Here is a 19,215-nt window from a genome sequence, read left to right as displayed (position 1 = left end):
ATCAAATATGACATTACATTTTTTATCAGGTAACAATGACAAGTAACCTAGTAAAGTCTGATGAAAATAGAAAAAAACGTAAAAATGAAGAAAAGGTGAGCAGTTTTAAATAGCCATTTTTATTTTTTAAATGTAAAATGATTGCAGTTTCTGTTTTGGTTCTTTTTCTTTTGCAAAAATGCCTTTCTGTGACACATACAGTCACATATTATGTGGTAAGTGTGGTGTGAAAAAAAGTATGTGCACAGTTCTGCAGGGCTGAAAGATTATTCCAGCTTTCCATTGTTTGTTTTCTGTTGACAGAATGAATCTTCAGAAAATCCACAAAGGTCTTCTTTTGAGAAAATGGATTTGTCTCTTTCTGAAAGCTCCCAGGCAGTTCTCAAAACTGAAGCCCTAGAAAAAGTTTTGAATGGTGACGTATATAAAATTATATCAACTTGTAATAAATATCAGTTAATTAACCTTTACATCTACTTTTTACTAAAACAAATATTTATATTAACAGATACAACCAAAGAAATAAATATTCTATTATCAAAATATGTTCATATTTTAAGGCAAGTACAGTATACTATTTTATTAATTTATTTTGTATAGTATTTATCCAGCTAGTGTAACAAATATTCAGCTAAATTGTTGATAATTTCAAAGTGGTATTTGTGAATTTTTTATTAATTAAAACATTAAACCAACAAACTATTGCTCCTTATCTGGAACAACTTCAGTGTTTGACATTTGCTCTTCACTTTATGCGTAGACCTATCCTCTGTTAGTGACACTTCATAATACAGTATAATTACTTTGAAATTAAAATAATTATTTTGTTCTGATCTCCTTACATATTGACATTACAAGTAACTGTCTTTTATATAGGGTCTACAATTATGTATTCTGTGAGTTAGGAATATTTTAAATACAAAATTATACCTAAAAAATGAGACACACACACACATATATATAGCTCCAGTTGCATGTTTACATTATTATTGCAGAAATGTTTGCAGAATGAGTAGGTACCAGCAGACATCAGTAAAAATTAATGTTAATTTGTAGCTTTATATTAACTACAGATTTTTATTTTTGGTAAATAAAGTGAGAGAGCAGCAATGGATGCCTCATATGTAGAGGAGCTTGGAGGAATTCTGAAAGAAGCTGGTTCTATAGAATATCACTTGAGATTGAAATGGGAGAATCTAAAGCACAGGTTTGCCGCAATGACAGGCCCTCTACAAAATGAAAATGTATTATCTAGCAAATGATCTTTATTCAAAGGCACTGGCTGCATGTTTAGAGTTCTATATCTGCTGAACACTAATGTATAATTGAAATACCCTTTTATCTGGCTGGATGCTTGATGCACATACTTGTATTGTATACTGTCTTCATGCAAGTTATGATTACACTGCCTGTAAAAAATATATCTGTCATGAGGATAGAATCTCTGCCATGCATGTCTACCTGTCTGTTCTTTGTGACCTCTATTCATGACCTCCAGCCCTTACTACACATCACTTACTCATATCTTTCTGCAACTGCATTGCTCCTCACAATGAATTCTGTAAATTCAAATGTATGTGGCATTGGCACTGTGGATATTTTCCTCTGAGGACTTATTATGAGCAACCCTGTTTTTAATGTTTAAAATTTGTGAACTCACATGCTTATTAAATAAATATTCAATGAACAACAAATCTTAAGTTGCAGGAGAAATCCAGTCAGACTGAAAACATGGGATTATTTTATTTGTTTTGTTGTATTATTTTTTTTTGCTGTAATCCACCCTGGGGTCTTATGGTGAAGGACCGGTTAATTAATTAATAATATCTGAACTATAGGCTATGTTCAGATATCCTGCCACTTTCATAATTTTTTTTCTGAAAAAGGTAAAGCAAGCCTCAGGACAAGGAGGGGAATGTGGGAGCTGTTCCACTCTATTAAGGGCTATTTATGGCCTGTTTAATCTTATTAGCCAGGGCCTGGTGCTGTGATCCATTGCAAGCATTTCCTCCAGGCAGCAGGAGGAGGATGGATAATTCTGGCAGTGGATGGCTGGCTGGGTGGGCCTGCCTGCCACAGATCCATTACAATGGAAATGTCTCCCATCAATTTGTCCTCATTTCCATGTCAATGGCATGGGTAAGAATGGGCAGCTGTGGGGGCAGGACCTTCTGGTCCCATCTGGGATAGTCACCACTCCCTTCATTGGGGCATGATGCTCTTTTGGGACTCCTTTTTTTCAAAACCAGTGTTCCCCCTGCCCCCCCCCCCGCAGAGTATGTATATTTATTTATGCCCATTTAGGCAATGAGGAAAAGGTTCATTAGCTCTGGGTTGTTAACAAGGAGGTGTCTTCCCTTCTGTCCTGCTGTCATGTCAGCCCTGCTGTTTGATCAAGTATGGCTTGACCCTTCATTGTAACCCCCAAAGTCATCACTGCATGCTGAGTTAGTCATGCAAAGTCAAGAGGAAACAAGAGAACCATTTCCTTTTTTCCTTAGAGAGGTGTTGATGTGGAGAGGGGCAGCGCTGGGAACTCAGGCCCAGGAGCAGTAGCAGCAGGAACACAAACTAATGGGGGCTCCTCCAGATAAGACCTGTTTATTCAGCACTCATCTCAATTTACTTGCCCAAGCTTGTGCAGAGGTTAGACTCTATGGTATCTGTTGAGCATTCGTTTGAATTCATTGACAGGCAGTTATATGAGAATGAACATTCATCCTGATTTCCTTGTGCAGTGTTTACACATATTCCTGTTGATCTTTCATTTAGGGGAAGGGTTGCAGCTCAGTGGTTAGAGTATCTGCTGTGCCTGAAAAGGGTCCCAGGTGCAAATCCCATGCATCTTCAGATTGGGCTGGGAATATCCCATGTCTGAGATATTGAAAAGCTGATGCCAGTCAGTGTACCTGCTTCCCTCCCAGCACAGGTCAAAGACAGTATTGAATCAAGGAACTTGTGCACCTCCAAGTAGGGCCACAGAACAGCAAATCTTGGACATGAATTGGAAAGGTCCACATCTAACATGTACTAACAATTAAATATTAATTCAGTGGGACAGACATTTGGCTTATACTTGATCAAAAGGGTCTGCACTGATCCTGAGAAGTTCCACAGCATTGACCTTTGATGGGTCTTCAGGGACAGACTTTCTACAACCAAGCTATGACTATTGAAAACACTCTATTCTGGATCCTTCATGATGCAGTTAGGTAGTTTTAGACATTTAAGAGAGTGGCCCCATCACTACTCTTTAGACCGTGGTTGATGAACCTGTGGCCCTCCAGAAGTTGCTAAACCACAATTCCCATCATCCCTGAATGTTGCTTATGGTCCAACCAGTCATATGACACGGTGCTGGATAGGTGCTGGATAGCTCCACCTTTCGTCTGTGACTCATCTCAGTTCACTGATCGCCTGATTAAGAGGATGAGGGTTCCCAAAAACTTGAGTGTATATGCAATCTTTCAAAGATGCCCAGATGCTTGTGAAGACTCCTGAAGTCAATATTGTGTATATGTGTGCACAAACACTCTCAATAAGTCCTTCCCATATCTATTAGAAATATTTTCTCTATGATTCAGCTTATGCGCATCCCTACCCTCCTTTTTTGTCTTTCCATTTTTATCTTTTGATCTGGCATGTCTAAGCATCCCCGGCATTTTATTGTTTAAAGCTACAGCCCTCATCAGCTAATTAAAACACATAAAGTAGCCCTTGCAGAAGTTTGACCTGTATACTGGACTGAGATGGTTTCTTTATTATACATTTAAAAAAATCTTTATATTCTGTTGACTTGGTTCGTAATGGTCATCATGCATTAAATTTCATTTGGGGTGGGGTTTTTTGGGGGGGTCATTTGAATTTGTCCCTGTGTTAATGCCAACCACTTAGGCCCAGTAGGAAGAATGGGGCACTGACCACTGTCTGAAGCTAGCCCCCACCGGCCTGCCTTCTTATAGGCCACCGGATGGCACTACTTGCCAGCTTTCTTCTTCATGCCAATCTTGCCCTTATAGAACTCAGCAAAAAGAATGGGGACAAAACTAGAATGCAAATCATTAGTGCTGGATCCATCAACTGTTGGACTCTTTACCTTCTGCCCTACCACTTCCAATGGCACCAGCCACTACTGGGGTTCTTGGGGTTCTTCATTATGATCAAAAAGATAAGAGCTATTACTTGAATGTCAATGACTGCCCCTTTTAGCCTCCTTTTCCATTGTTCTGTCCAGAGTGCCTGACAAAGCAACCTGCTCCCTGTGATAATATAACCTATTCTGATATCATCATTTCCTCACAATTCTCTGAGAAAGAATAGGCAAGGGACAGAGCTTCTCCTAAATTCTGGCTGAACTTGGCTGTTTCAGTGTGGCAGTATGCAGTGCTTGAGGGAGGGCAGAAGAGAGAAAAGGGTTTTGCCAGCTTTGAATCCACTCAGACTGGCTCACTCTGAGCTCCATGAAATGGATTTGAGGTTGCTGGGAGAGGGATCTGCTGCCACTATTGCTTCCTGTCACACACTAATGATTCAATCAGTCTAATTGATATTGATGTTTGTGTGGGGTCTACCAGGATTTGGAAAGAGAGCTGGGGGCAGGAACAGTGAGACTTCTGTATCAGCTACAAGCAAGCAATGCTTTGCTGGGTACGGTGGTGGGCTTTGGTAATATGGCACCCTGAGCAAGGGCAAAAATTTGTGTGCCCTCTCACCCATATTAAAATCTAGATATTATTATTATTATTTGTGCCCCTTGGCACCCTATAAAAAAGATCCACCAACACCATCCTAAATCGGGTGCTACTGGATTTAGTAGAGGAGCTGAGAAAGGAAGGGAACACGACTGGGTTCAGCTTCATTTTGAAATTACTCCAGTATAGGATTAATGAACATGATCAGTGTAATATAGTGCATGGGTGAGGATCCTGTGGCACTCTGGATGCTGCAGGATTCCGATCCAATCAGCTCCAGTCAGCATGGCTTATGGTCAGAGGTTAGGAGACTCCAGCAACATCAGAAGAACCAGAGGTTCCCCAACCCTGAGCAAAGATGGCATTTTGATAGAGCCATCCACAATTCTGAGCTTTCAATTAGGTTAAATGAAAAATAGAAGAGAAAGCACTAAATTCAAATAGCTTAAAGCCAAAACAAAGAAAGATCAATACTTGGCTTGGAGTTTGTTGCTAAACGTAATGGGCTTCCTATGTCACTCCTTCCAAGAAACCCTGTATTTTGGATTCTGAATTCTGATGTCTCACAATATGAATGTGTCACCTGTAGCCTTCCAGATGTTGCTGGACTACAATACTATTGTCTAGGACCTTTGGCTATGCTGGCTGGGGCGGGTGGGACCTGGAGTCCAACAACACCTACAGACCAACATCTGCAGAAGTTCCCCCATCCATGTATTACAAGGCTAAAGTTGTTTCCTAGCTGGTTATAGCACTTTTGATCAGCGCTATTACTTGTGCGTTCTGAAGGGGATATTCTTCTGATCAATGAGATGTATGATATGAGGCGACCCAAAGCTTATTTTGAGGGACAGGCACATATGAAGTTCAGTACCTTATTCAGGTTGCTAATACAGTTCTATTTTGAATTAGGAATTGAGAACTAGTTACCACTTTCAGCTTTATCTATTGCTTATCCAAGTCTGGTCACAGCAGAGACCTTTCTTTTTCTTAAATATTCAGTACCATGGACAGTCCCTTATAAACAGGATACTGTCCACATTAAACCTCTCTCAAATAAATAAGCCCCCTATTTCCTCCTTGGAACAACACAAAGTTTTTATCTTCTAAGGGCCTACAGTATGGGCCTTGCAGACCTTCAGAGACCAGCTCTTTTGAGTTTGGCTCAAGAGGCAGAAAGTCATGATTTCTTGGGGAAACTACTTCTAACCCCAAATCTCCTTTACTCTAGCCCAGGTGGGGCACAGCTAGTATGACAGTCCCTTGTGGGGAAAGTTCTATCTCTATAATCACATCTTACTGCTACTGCTTAGTTGTAAGCTTGTTACTACAGGGGTTGTCAACCTGGTCCCGACCACCCACTAGTGGGTGTTTCAGGATTCTATGTGGGCGGTAGAGGGTTCTATGGCACAAGTTGAATCCTCCTTCCATCGAGCAGTAAGGAAATTTTACCATCAAGAAAGGAGCATTAGTGGGTGGTAGTTATAAAAAAGATTGACTACCCCTGATCTAGAGCAAGGTGGGGACTGGGTAGGCAACCTCAATAACATGAGAAGATCCTTGATGGATCAGGCCAATGGTCCACCTAGTCCAGTGGCCAGCTAGATCCCTATGAGAGGACTATAGGCAGGATCTCAGTGCAACAGTAATATATTTTTTGTTCTCGGGGCTGCGTACTAGCAGTGGGCAGGGCTGGATCCCAAAGTAGGTGGGGCTAGAGACAAAGCCCCCCTTTACTCTCTCTTTCTGCCACTAGCTTGCTGCTCCTATCTCTCTGCCACCCTCCCCCCTCTCTTTTTTGGTTAACCCCTTGCCAGTCCATGAAATTAGTCTAAAAGTTACATGCAGCCCTAGGGTTGCAAGTTGCTCACCTGTGAGCTGGAGATAAGCATAGCATTTTCCTCTGGTTGCAACAAAATCAAGGGAATCAGTAGCCTGGTGTTCGTTTGGCCCTGTGTGGGCCAAAATCACCATCCCTACTGAAGTAGCAAATCTGTGTTTAATAAATACATTCAGAGGCCCGCGGTTCCTGATTTGAAGCCTACCTGGCTGAATCAACAAGTAGTTCTTTCTTCCAATGTATGATATGCAATGAATGTGCTTGCGGTGCCGACAACAGCCATCTCCTGGTGACCTTCGAGTGGATGACTCCTTGGGGAGTGTGTGTGTGTGTGTGTGTGTGTGACAGAGAGAGAGAGAGAGAAACACAATTGGAATTGGCTGACAGCCTACACAGTGGAGCGGGGGGGGGCAGTCAAATCTAATCAGTGCCCTTTCCCTTAATAAATCATTTGTCTTAATCAAATGCCCACCCTCCCCAGCTAATAACTCACGGCATCAGGGACCCAACTGCAGCAACAATGCGGCTAATGGAACAATTTATTTTCATAATGGTGCCGGGTTTGCTGTGAGCAAGGAGAAGGGGCAGGCGGCAGGCAGGGCTGTATGGGCTTGGGGAGGTGAGGGGGAGCAAGACTTTCTAATTAGTGAATGAAATTTGATGTAAGTCCACAGCAAGATGGATTTGCTTCCTGACAAGAGGCTTTTCTGCTCAAAGCACCTGTCAAGAGACGGAAATTAAATTATTTCTAATTCCTCACTAACCTCGCGGGAGTCACTATTCCACTGGGAAAAGGTGGGACCATTCCTTTAAATAAACAGGCAATTGAAGGACTGAACAGGAATGCGTTGACATTTGCAGACGGGAGGTAATGGCAATGCATGAGTGTATTAAAATCTCCTGTGTTTTCCTTTGGCAAATGCTAAGAATGAGGACTTAGCATAGAGTGGGGGCATTGGCAGGGAAAGTGAATGAACTAAATACATCTGTTCTGTGCTGTGAAATAAAAGAAATATGTGGGTGCAGAAAGACAGACATTTGGGCGTATTGAATTAACCCCTCCCCCCCAAAGAATAAAACCCTAACAAACACACTGAACAGCTATGAATATGTTGTTAAAGACTGGGGAAGAAGAACACAATAAATAGAGGAAGGCATGGATTAGGAAATCATACTGGTGGTGAAAGGGTTAGGAAAAAGGACAGGAATAACAGAGGTGGCCAGAAAACTATGAAGACCACAAAAGATTCTTCCCTTGAGACAGTTTTAAGCATTTTGCTGCTCCAGATGACCTATCTACCTACCTATCTATTTCTTATCCACTTTCTACCATAAGGTGTCGGCGCTGGTTACAACAATATAAAAATACAATTTTAAAAACAATTTACATTGAAACACCAACCTCTTCCACCCTGTATCTAGGATTCATAGTCCCTCATATTTAACCTCACAACTTTCTGTTGGGTTTCCAAGGACTAGCCGGACCTTCCTTCGCATTCCTCACACAGAATTGCTTTGTACAGAGGCCTCCTGCTCTCACTTCCTTGTTGCACCCATTGTTATGAATCAACAATACTTCTGAACTGCTCTCCTTCCAAGGAACACAGAGTGGCATTTGCAGGACCCTCCCACTTCACATCAACTTGACAGAGAAGTTGCAGCTTGGCCAAAGGCCACCCAGCAAACCCTCGTTGCAGAGTGGGATTGCAGCTCACATCTCTGTGCCTTAAAACCCTTCCCTTTCATTTTTGCAACAGCCTAGCAAATTAGATTAGTGTTATTCCAATGGCATTTATAGATTTCTTTAAAAACAACAACTGAGGTTGGTAGTGACCAACCCCAAGTCTTTTCTTCAACTTGTGTGGAGTACATGCTGCGTTTATTGTCCGCTCTGGCTTCTCTATACTGTACAGTTAGACAAACTATCCAGAGCGCAGACGGTGAACTCCACCTCTTTCCAGGCTTCTGGGCTAGATTAACCGGTTCCATTGCCTTTTAAGAAGCAAAGAACTGTCCGGCACGGAAAAGTACTGAAGGATCATTAGAGGAAATTCCGCGTCTCGATTTTAATCCAGAGTTATGTTTACCCAGACCACGTCCATCCTCAAGCACAGCTCTATCTTCTGCCCATTGACGCTTCTTCGGGAAATGAGCCCGATGGTCCATGAACAGAACAAGGCAGAAGCAATCATGCAGCTTCCTAATAGCATACAGAGGCCTTCACTCCGAGGGCTTGGGATGCCCTTCCAGTCATATCGACTCCCAAGTTTTATGTCGGGGAGCTGAACTTCAGCTTCCCCTCCACATCTATGCACCCATCAATATGTAACGCTATCCTGAGTTTCCCCGTTTTCAGATTAGCCTATCCCTGTCTCATTTAGGTGACCTGACATAACCAAGGCGCACACACGATCATTCCAGTGCTGAAGGCCAATAGTTAACACCCACCCCTCCGTGCCAAGATGGGGCTTCACCTGTTGAATTTCTGCTTGTCACGCAGCCGGGAGAAGTGCTAGAGAACGAAACGTGGCGAGAATGGTGCGCCCCAGTGGTGCGCCTCGCTCCTTTCCCCCGCAGGCAGGCAGCCCCCTCCGGCGGCGATCCGAAACGCCCCAGAAATTTAATTTGTTTAATCTATTCCCTAGGCAAGGAGTCAATAAGCGAGCAGCGCCCGGCGTGGCCCTCGCCTCCGAGGTGTCAGCGTGAGGAGGTGAAGTCCTCAGCCTGATTGATCCGCCACCGCTCCGGCTAATAGAGCCGCGCTAAGCGGAGTGATTGATATAATGGGGCTCATTAGCCTTAAAGGCTGCCGGGGGAGAAGCGAGTCGGCGCTTTATTTATGGCGTTCACACCCACACGATGGCACCTGGATTGGAAGGGAAGGTCGTTTGAGGGTCTCGCTTCATCAGGGTAAGGAACAGAAGGGACTTCTTGCTCTTGCCTGGACCACAAGTGAGGGTTGCCAACTGGCCAGAAACACAAATAAGCTCCCTTCCAGACTTGGTATGCAGAAATCAAAAGCCGCAGCTTTTCATTTAATGGAGATTATCATGATAAGAACATCGGAAGAGCCGTGCTGGATGGGGTCAAAGGCCCATCTAGTCCCACATCCTGTTCTCACAGCCCTCCACCAGATGCATGTGGGAAGCCTGGCACTTGCCAGCAACTGGTATTCAGAAGCACACTGTCTTCCAGCAGTGGATGAAGAACGCAGCCATCATGTCTAGCAGCCACATCCAGCTGTTGTTAAAGCTACAGAAAATAAATTCGTAAAAAAAGAGAGATGGTGTCAGTCTCAGGGCTTTTGGCTCCTGATTTGCCTCTGTCTGGGAAGGTAAAGGTGTTTCCGTGCGCTGCTCTGGTTCGCCAGAAGCGGTTTAGTCATGCTGGCCACATGACCCAGAAGCTCCCTAGGCCAATAAAGCGAGATAAGCACCGCAACCCCAGAGTCAGTCACAACTGGACCTAATGGTCAGGGGTCCCTTTACCTTTACCTTTTATAGAGCTCAAGCCATTTTGCTACCTGAGGCAGAGCAGCAAATGGCAAAGTGCAGAGTATGCCAGGAGCATCAAATTATTTGGTGGCTGAAGTGAAAAATTCTCACAAACTGTACACATGCCACAAACATATTGCAACCACACAAGCATATATACACTGCACCAGGCACACACCACAAACAGGTAACTGTGACAGCAATTAGGCTTGAAAAAATGTTTTTGTTTTCCTCTCCAAGCATAATGAGGGCAAGAAGAGAATATATGTATGGGGAGGCAAGAGTTCCATTTCCCTATCCAGCGGCAATCTCCAAGAAGATGCCCCCCTCCAACAATTAGACTTGAAAAATATAAAAAAAATAATAAATACTGTGGGCAAGGATGGGATTAAATCTTACCTTCACCAGTTGATTTCCAAAAACCGCCCCTCCTCCCTTGCAATTGGGCTGTGTGAAAAAAAGCCTTCTGTTGGCACCAGTATAAGGCTTCTCTCAGCCCTAATAGTAGTGAGGAGTGTTTTCTGTGGGGGCGCAGAGATGCAGGGGTAAGTTTAACACACATGCCACCCCAATTAGCAGGCCTGTGTGGCAGGGGTGGTGGGAGCTGGGTATGCTTGCTCCTGGCCTCAGAGGGCTAAATTGGATGGTAGCACCCTCCAAAGACTGGCTACTTTTTTGTTTAAGTTTATAATTTTATTCTAATTAGACTCCTGCCCTGGGCTTCAGACAAGCTCTACATGGGCCTCACAGTTAGGAATGAAATACTTTTTGTTGAGTGCAATAGGACTGTCTAAAGACTAATTTCAGCAGAGGGTAGATTCTGGGTTGGCAGGGAAGTCCTCTGTAGGTGTGGATGTGCCCACAGACACTATGTTGTCAACCTATGGAATAAACAATCAAATATTCAGCAGGTGAAGTTTTGCTCACAATGAATTCCTTTGTCAAAAAGAGATAGTTATCTTCGGTGCAATTTATTCCTAGCATGCACAGGGTGGGGTGCAACTTCACTAGCCAGGCTCCCTCCACCCCCTTGCTTTTTTGTTGCCAGACTCCCCACTGCTTCTAAATGGGTGTCAATCTCACCTGCTTCAGGGTTAACCTGGTTGAGAGGAAGCAGCTACCCACCTCCCTTTGGCAGTGTTGGAGGGAGAAGTAGGTTAATCAGAAGCCAGAGAAACAGTAATAAATGCCCATTATCTTTTTAATGAGCTGACATTAATTAGAGCTCAAGGTCGTGGGAAAGGGGGCTGATTTATCCAACTCCTCTTGCCCATGCTGGAGTGTCTGCTCAATGAAAAGAGCATTAAGATGGAATGAAGAAGGGGAGAGTGTGCTATCAGCTGGACTGGTGGTGGGAATAAGCTTTGTGTAGGAGAAGCCTTGACTATGTCTCTATGTACATCCATCCATCCTTCTGGGCTTCATCTCTGCTCTCTTTTCTTGGCTGTGCTGCAATGTGATGATGATAACCTCCATTTCCATAGGAGGCTGTAGTTAGTTACTATATTTAAAAGATTTCTAATCCTTTCAGGGCACACTACTCTCACAAGGTAGTTTGCAATAATTTAAAACACACAACAACTGTAGCAATAACTTCAGGATTAACAGTTGCTTTTAAAAATGGAAAACTTCACACACAAATGTAATAGAAATTTGGTATCAGGATGTGGCCAGGTGAAAAGGAACAGAATCAGACACATTCCGGGAGTATGGTATTGCTTTATTGAATATACTTCCACTTCATAAAATAACCATAATCCACCATGAACCCATGAAGATCTGATCTTGGTTAATACAACATTTGAAAGACCTTCCTTAATTGGACTTTTGTTTCTAGTCAGAAGCCTTGATGCCTCATCATAGTACCATCTCAATTCTCTCATTAATGTACTGTTACAGATATTATCGTCATCTAATGTTTGTATCTTAAACTCAGTTTTCAAAAACTTTTTGAAGTTATTTTCTTGTTTTAAAAAAATGAACCAAATGCATCAAGGAATTGAAATGTCTTGATATCTATCTACAGTATTTTGATATGTATCTATGTGTCCTGGAGCAGATGACAAATGTTGGCGATAGAGTGAGGAGGATAAGAATGTACATTTATTAAGAAGTTTTGTTGGCGAATATTGGGGAAATGGCAGGTTATAATTTAACTCAGGACCTATTAGTCATTTTGTTTGGTAACATAAAAAAATTAAAGAAACGGGGAGAAAATAGAAATGCTTATTTATTTACTTACAGCTGCCAGAATGCCAATTTGCAAAAAGTGGAAAGAGAAAGATTCCTCATCATTAAGAGAATGGTTGAACAGGACATGAGATATGCTAAAGTTGACAGACATAATCAAAAACAGAGAAATCAAAAATGTCAGCAAGGAAGCAAAAACTCTATTGAAAAATGGTCATTGTTTGGAGTGGAATAATCAAGTGCAAAATAATGTGCAACCACAAAGAATCACAAATGCTTATTACTTGTCTTCTATTTCCTTTCATCTTCTGTAAATGGAATTTTATATATTTTTCTCCTGCATCTTTATTTCACATGGAATGTTATAGATTCATGCAAAGCTTGTACCGTGGTACCTTGGGTTACAGACGCTTCAGGTTACAGACTCCGCTAACCCAGAAATAGTACCTCAGGTTAAGAACTTTGCTTCAGGATGAGAACAGAAATCAGGCGGCAGCGGGAGGCCCCATTAGCTAAAGCGATACCTCAGGTTAAGAACAGTTTCAGGTTAAGAATGGACCTCCAGAACGAATTAAGTTCTTAACCCAAGTTACCACTGTATTACAACTTACTGAAAGTTATCAGTTTTTGTTTTTAAAAGCAGGGAGAGAAGAAATGTTTTAAAGGGCTGCTTGAAGACCAACAGCAATGAAATCACATATATTTCAGAGGTTCAGAACCACCACTGAAAAAGCCTTGTCCCTGATGGGGATGAATTGAGGGTTAAATCTGAAAATTTAAATTTAAACCTCCTTTCCCATGTGTGGGAGAAATATGAGAGTAAACAGGCTGTGAAACCCTTTTAGCAGAATAAAAACACATGTGCTTTTGCAGCTTACTGGAAGCTATGGATTAGACAATTACACTTCTTATTCCAGTTTACTTGTGGTCTGCTTGTGAGTTTCCCACAGACACCTGCTTGGGTGCCGTGAGAAAAGGCTGCTGGATATGATTGGTTTGATGGCCAAATCTTCCCTTTTCTTATTTTATTAAATTGTAGCTAAGAGATGCTGAACAGCACGTGATGGCAGAATAAGGTTACCAGATTTTTTTAAAAACAATCCCGGGTCACTTCTTTTTTTGAAAAGAGAAAAAAAAGTTATTTTAAAAAATTATTTAAAAATATATATAAAGAAGTAATATCTTCTCTTCTGTGGTCTCCTCTGTCGCGCGGCCTTCCTCTGGGCCCCAGCCTGCTGTCCTGGAGCACTAGCTGCCGTAGAGTAGCCGCCGTAGATTAGACAATTACACCTCTTATTCCAGTTTACTTGTGGTCTGCTAAGTTTTCCCCTCTCTGTCCCTGTTGCTAAGAATATTCCAGACATTTTAGAATGTACCAGATATAAAAACAAAAAATGTTTACTTACATTTCAATGCAGGCAGCAAATATATTAAGTATACCTGCAGTATGCAGGTGAAAATGCTTCTTAGTTACAAAATACAAAATTAGTTTCCAAAATGGAGTGTTCACATTGCTGGCATGAAAGAAGAGAGAGACTGAGGCAAGGAGAAAAGATTAAGATCCTTTGTCCTATTTCCTGCCACAGGAAGTAGAAGATATGATGTCACACCGACCAGTCTAGGAATGCAGGAACTCTGCGAGCCTTAACCCTTTCATATGCTTATTTAGCAAACATGATTGTCACTTTGACTGCAGATTTTCCTACAGTCCCTGGTATGCGTCCATCGAATAGCTCTTAATAGCAAATCAATGAACAGGACCTCTGATGCAGATCCTAAAGCTCAGGCAGGCCCATATGGGTGCAGGTTGTTCTTCGTATATCGCCTTTTCTGATGTCCTTATTTGAAGCAGGGCTGCATGAACAGTTTAGGAAAAGGAAACTTTCTATGTAAGAGTAAGTCACACATGCTGAAATTCCCAATTCCCTATTTGCAGGGCTGACCTTACAATATAGCAGAGTGTGGCAGCTGTCTCAGGCAGCTGGTTTTGGGTGCCATGAAAGGACAGCAAGTTGCCAGTTATTTAACGTATTATTGTATTTTTGCTACCAGGAAAGGGTAGAAGCATTTTGGGGATTTTCTGTCTTATATGCCAAAATAACTTGATGGATACTATGCACCTTATCTCAGGTAAGCAAAATGTTTTCAATGGACTCAAATTCCTGCCCACAGCTCATTGTGGAGGGCCATGAGAGATGCTGTGTTGAAAGAAAAGAAAAAGAGCTTACATACTTGGCTGTTCTGCCCCCCACCCAAAGTTCTGCTACTGTGATCTTCTATCTGGAACAAGCAGTGGAAGACTGGAAGGGAATCCATATGAGACACTTGGATGTGAAGATATGGGGGAGCTAAAGGACAGGATGGAATAGGAGGAAGGAGGCCTGTGGTTGAGGAGCACAAACCATTTTGACAAAGCAGGGAGAAGAACTACCCTTCCCAGCACACAGACTTAATGGGGAAAGTAAACAAGGCAGGTTTCCTCCCAACCAGCCCACTCTTCAAAGATACTGTTTATTTAATGAAGCTACTCCTCAAACAAACCCCTCTGACTTTAATGAACTGCTAGGCCAAATGGAAAAGTGTGCTAATGAAAAGCTTCTCTGAAGAAGGGTGTGGGGTCATGTCCATAGTAAAGATAGAGAGTAGGGGTAAACGGCATCAGCCCCCCCCCCAATTATTTATTTTAAATTTCGTAATATTTATACACTGTTTGTTTTTTTAATAAAAAACCTCGAAGTGATTTACAAAAAGAATATTACAATAAAATCTTGAAATTTAAAACATTTCAAGAAAAATTAAAATCAGTGATAAACTAAAAACAGATGGAAACACACATCAACATTCTACATAGCTAGGTAGCCTTGTCTAAACAAAAATGTTTTCAGCAGACACCAAAAACAGTACAGTGAATGCGCCTGCCTGATGTCAATAACCAGGGAATTTCAAAGTATAGGTGCCACCACATTAAAAGATTGTTTTCTTGCGTATGCAGAATAGCTATTATGCGGTACCTGTATCAGTGCCACTTTTACAGATTAAAATGTTTGAGTGGGCATATATGGGTAAGGTGATCTCACAGGTAAACTGGTCCCAAGTTGTTAAGGGCTTATATATTAATATACCTGGCCTAGTAGTAGCGAATTGGCAACCAGTGCAGACATCTGAGCACAGGTATTATATGCTGACAAGGTCTCACTTCTGTCAGCAGTTGTGCTGCAGGTATTCTGCACTAAATGCAGTTTTCCATTCAAGCACAAGGACCTGGCTCAAAACCACACTTTTCCTTTTGAGAAAACTTACTCAAGTACATAGCAAAAGGTAGTCCTTTTTAATGGCCCCGGGGGTCAAGGGCATTAAAAGGTACTTAGCTTCAAGAGAGAGATCATCACAAGATGCTAGGTGGCATATTAAAAGGTGCTAGGTGTGTAAGAGACAGGACAGTATTTCCTATCCAAAATGCCTTTTCACCCATCATTTTTAATTTTTGTTGTTTCTTGCATTTCTTTCTCCCGTTCAGTGAGGTAGGTGAGGTTAGGAAAAAGTCTTTCTTTTTGTGTATAAAATTTGGTGCCCTTTGACCAAGCAGTAAACATTTTTATCTGATTACTCTCAAACTGTTTTCTCTTATAGTGGCTTTAAAGTTTTGTTTTCACAGATTTACTGGATATTTTGTTGTTAATGGCCTTGAGCAACGGGAGAACAAAAGAAGGAACCTCTTGTCTCCGTCTGATTTTGGTGTCCTATTTAACCTTTGATATCTAGCTGGAAACTCACTTTTACCTTGATCATTCCCCACCCACCCTTCTCTTTTTGAACCTTCCCAAATTGGCAATTATTCCATATTACCAGGGCCTTCACATTCAGGTGAAACCTCTTCCAATTCTCCTTGCCTTTTAGTTGGGTGTGCAGGCAGAAATGCTACCACACTTGCTCTTTTGCTGACTTTAATCACCCATGCATCCTTGCTGCTGGCCAAGTGAGCTGTCAGCCTAGTTGTGACGGATGGCAATGGACTCGCACCTTCCTTCAATGGGAAATGAAGCTAATCAGAGCCTGGACACCTTAATCTGATTTGGGTCTGATTGATGACCTGCAGACTCTGAACTCATCAGTGCTGCTGGCATCTATCACTGACTGGTGCCCGCCCCTTCCAGCCAGCACTTCTATTCTGTCTTGAGCCTTGCCTAGACCCCTTGCCCTAGTCTTAGGCCCAGCTCTTCCACTGCAGGATCTAGACCTCAAGAGGAGATTGTGGGATTTCCAGGGCACCTGGTCCCAGCTGGGGGGTTTCCTGGCCGCAGATCTACTGATTACATTAAATAGGAAGACCCGTGCTATGGCTTATCCTAGCAGCTGGCCAATTAGACATTGGCGGTAGATTTAATCCTCAGGAAATGCAGATCAACCCATCTCCAGTGGATTTATAGTCATGTGTATGACCAAAGAATGTCCTGCAGAGATAGCTAATGTGGTGCCATCCAAATATTGCTGGACTACATCTCTCATCATTCCTGACCAGTGGCCATGATGGCTGTAGCCATTGAGAATCAGAGTCCAATAACAAGTGGAGGACGCCACGTTGGCTACCCTGTCAGAGTTCCCTGTTTGGCATTGCAGAGTAGGAATGATGGGAGGAGTAGACATACCCTTTTTCTCTGGGAGGTTTGCCTAATCGTTGCTTGGAGCCTTACAGTATGAACTTGTCCAGCTTTAACTTCTGCCTTTTAGGACTGTGCCTGCCACTCACCCCTGCCCATTGCCCTGGACTCTTAAAGACAGCATGTTAAAGTTAATTGTCAAGCAGAGAAATGTTGGCTATGAAATCAGGTGGCCGCTGGAATAAGTTGCTCTATGAATGATTCCCTTAGGGATCTTCCAGCTTCCAAACTGCCCTCCCAATTAATAGTGTTGTACGCAGTGCTATTTTTCTAGAAAAAGAGGTGCCGGAACTCACCATGTATGCCTCCCTTGTTCTCTTATAATGGTGACAGCACCCACCTGAGAGGGGCCAGAACTGAGTTCCAGCTGGAAAAAACTCTGGTTGTATGAAACTGCCATCTCTGAGTGCTCCAAGATTCCAGGGTTTCCAGGATCACTTACCCAGGGTTTGTGTTTCCTTTTGGAAATGAGACCCGGCAGAGACTGTCTTTATCATTTATTTGTGCATATATACAACCTTAACCCAAGATGGAGGGGTTTCACAGCATAATCACCCCAAAAGGGTCTTGCTTCTCCCATAAATACAGCCCGGGATTTAAATAGACATCAACCATCATGCTCTGCCTGCTATTTTTCTTCTGGCTTCTTTTGCCTCCCACTTCTGGCTCACATAACTCCTAACTCCTTACTCAAAGCTCTGGCTTGATCTGTTGAGGAAGGGGCTGGCTGGAGGCAGATGGAGTATTCCCCCATTCACTCTAATGGACCAGCCTCCGCTGCTGGTCGCTTTCCACATTATTTTCCATTCTCTCCAGTTTTCCCACTGAGACGTAATCAGCAAGGCCTTCCTTTGCTGTTTAAAGAGATCCTTCATGCAGAGCAAACTGTTGACTTTAGATTGACGCTGGGGATCATTAACCTTTGATCCAACCACTTCTCTCCCTTGAAGGAAAAAAATGTGTATATGAAATGCTAAATTACCCCCAGGAGAGATAAGGACAAAATTAATTGTTTGTCTGATTCCTGTTGTTATGAAGAGCTTGTTTCCCCAAATGTTTATGGCCTTGGCCAGTGGCAGGAGACAGGGAGGGAAATGTTGGTTTAAAGCCAGCTTGGATTTTTCCCACTGTGAGGGGCCATAGAAAATATTTTGCACCACCATGTAGGTTGAATTCTACCAAATGACTCCTTGCTCCCTTCCTACAAGCATCTTCCTGCTAGTTTCAATTCTGAGCTTCACAGAAAGTGACATACTGGGAAGTAACAGCATGGAACCAGTGAGACTTCCTTGCTCATAGGATGGACCACCACCATCTCTAAAGAAATTGTGAATTCATTCATAGGTGTATCCACCACTTTTATCTAAAGCCTAAATACAGTTGGTCTAAAGCGATTGACAATCCATTAAGTGTCACATCACACATTATGGTTTTAGGGAGAATATGCAAAGCATTTAGGTGCACCCACAAAACTTTAACATGCAGGTGGCAATTGGGTTTTTCAGCCATGTGTACAGTTTATGTTGGAAGTTTTTTAATGAAATTCAGCTTTGCACTGGAGGCTGATGTGTCTGCAATGGGAAAGATTAGATTGTGAGAGGAACTTCCAAGTCTCCTAAACGTTTTTTTGTTAGGAACAAACATGCATTGACTTTCCCGCAAGTGCTAGCCTGATGCACTGAGGGTTGCTGATCTCATTTCAGTCCCTCCCTCATCTTGTCTCTAAAAGCTTCTAAAGATAAGTTGCACACAGATAGCGAAATTACTCTGCTGAAATAGGTATTTGCATTCTTACACAAGTAAGAAGAGGAAGGATAAATAAAATATCCTACGCATCTAAAACCATCCAGTACATAGAACATTGATAATAAATTATGCTAAGTATTAAACTGTTCAGACATTACCGTCAACAGATATGAATATGCCAATAAGGTTAAAATAAGAAGCAATATGAGTGAAACATGAAACACATTGATATAAAATTAAAACTTCCACTTTTGAATAGCAGCACCATATTTAATCTTTAACTCCCAATAAATAGGAGCTTAAAAGGAATATTACATGAAATGGAGTGTGTTCAACTGTCCTTCATTGCTCTTCCAAAAGATTCCACGCATCCTTCGCATAAGGAATAGAAACTTAGAAAGGGAAGGTAAAGGATATCAAAAGAAAGCTGAATTGTTCGGGGCTTCCTGCAAAGTCTGATATACAAAACAGGTGAGGACACCTATAGGTCATCCCGCAACTGGCTCCAGGATTTCAGGTGGGGAAAAGGCAAGTATAGGCCTTGAAGAAGACAAAAATGACTGTTCACGACCTAATATAACGATGATCTCAATGTA

General features: G+C 42.3%; 1 protein-coding gene across 1 annotated transcript; it reads left to right on the top strand.

Annotated features, from left to right (window-relative positions):
* Positions 1-29: 29 nt before the first annotated feature.
* On the top strand, positions 30-1,694 carry TEX12 (testis expressed 12). Its single transcript, XM_082202018.1, has 4 exons — positions 30-95; positions 304-415; positions 509-560; positions 1,097-1,694. The coding sequence occupies exons 1-4, from the start codon at positions 36-38 to the stop codon at positions 1,260-1,262; spliced, it is 390 nt and encodes a 129-aa protein (XP_082058144.1). The 5' UTR covers positions 30-35; the 3' UTR covers positions 1,263-1,694.
* The last annotated feature ends 17,521 nt before the right edge of the window (positions 1,695-19,215 follow it).

The sequence above is a fragment of the Podarcis vaucheri genome, assembly GCF_965113315.1.
Source record: "Podarcis vaucheri genome assembly, chromosome: 1".
In the NCBI taxonomy this organism is placed as follows: Eukaryota; Metazoa; Chordata; class Lepidosauria; order Squamata; family Lacertidae; genus Podarcis; species Podarcis vaucheri.
Note: the sequence above shows the minus strand (reverse complement) of the source record. Positions and strands in the feature narration are given on the sequence as shown.

What these genes read in the sequence shown, in the direction of transcription:
- TEX12 (XM_082202018.1), top strand. Translation starts at nt 36, where the DNA reads ATGACAAGTAACCTAGTAAAGTCTGATGAAAATAGAAAAAAACGTAAA. An exon ending in CCTAGAAAAAGTTTTGAATG is followed by an intron (nt 416 to 508) that starts GTGACGTATATA and finishes TTATATTAACAG; the next exon opens with ATACAACCAAAGAAATAAAT. An exon ending in AAATATGTTCATATTTTAAG is followed by an intron (nt 561 to 1,096) that starts GCAAGTACAGTA and finishes TGGTAAATAAAG; the next exon opens with TGAGAGAGCAGCAATGGATG.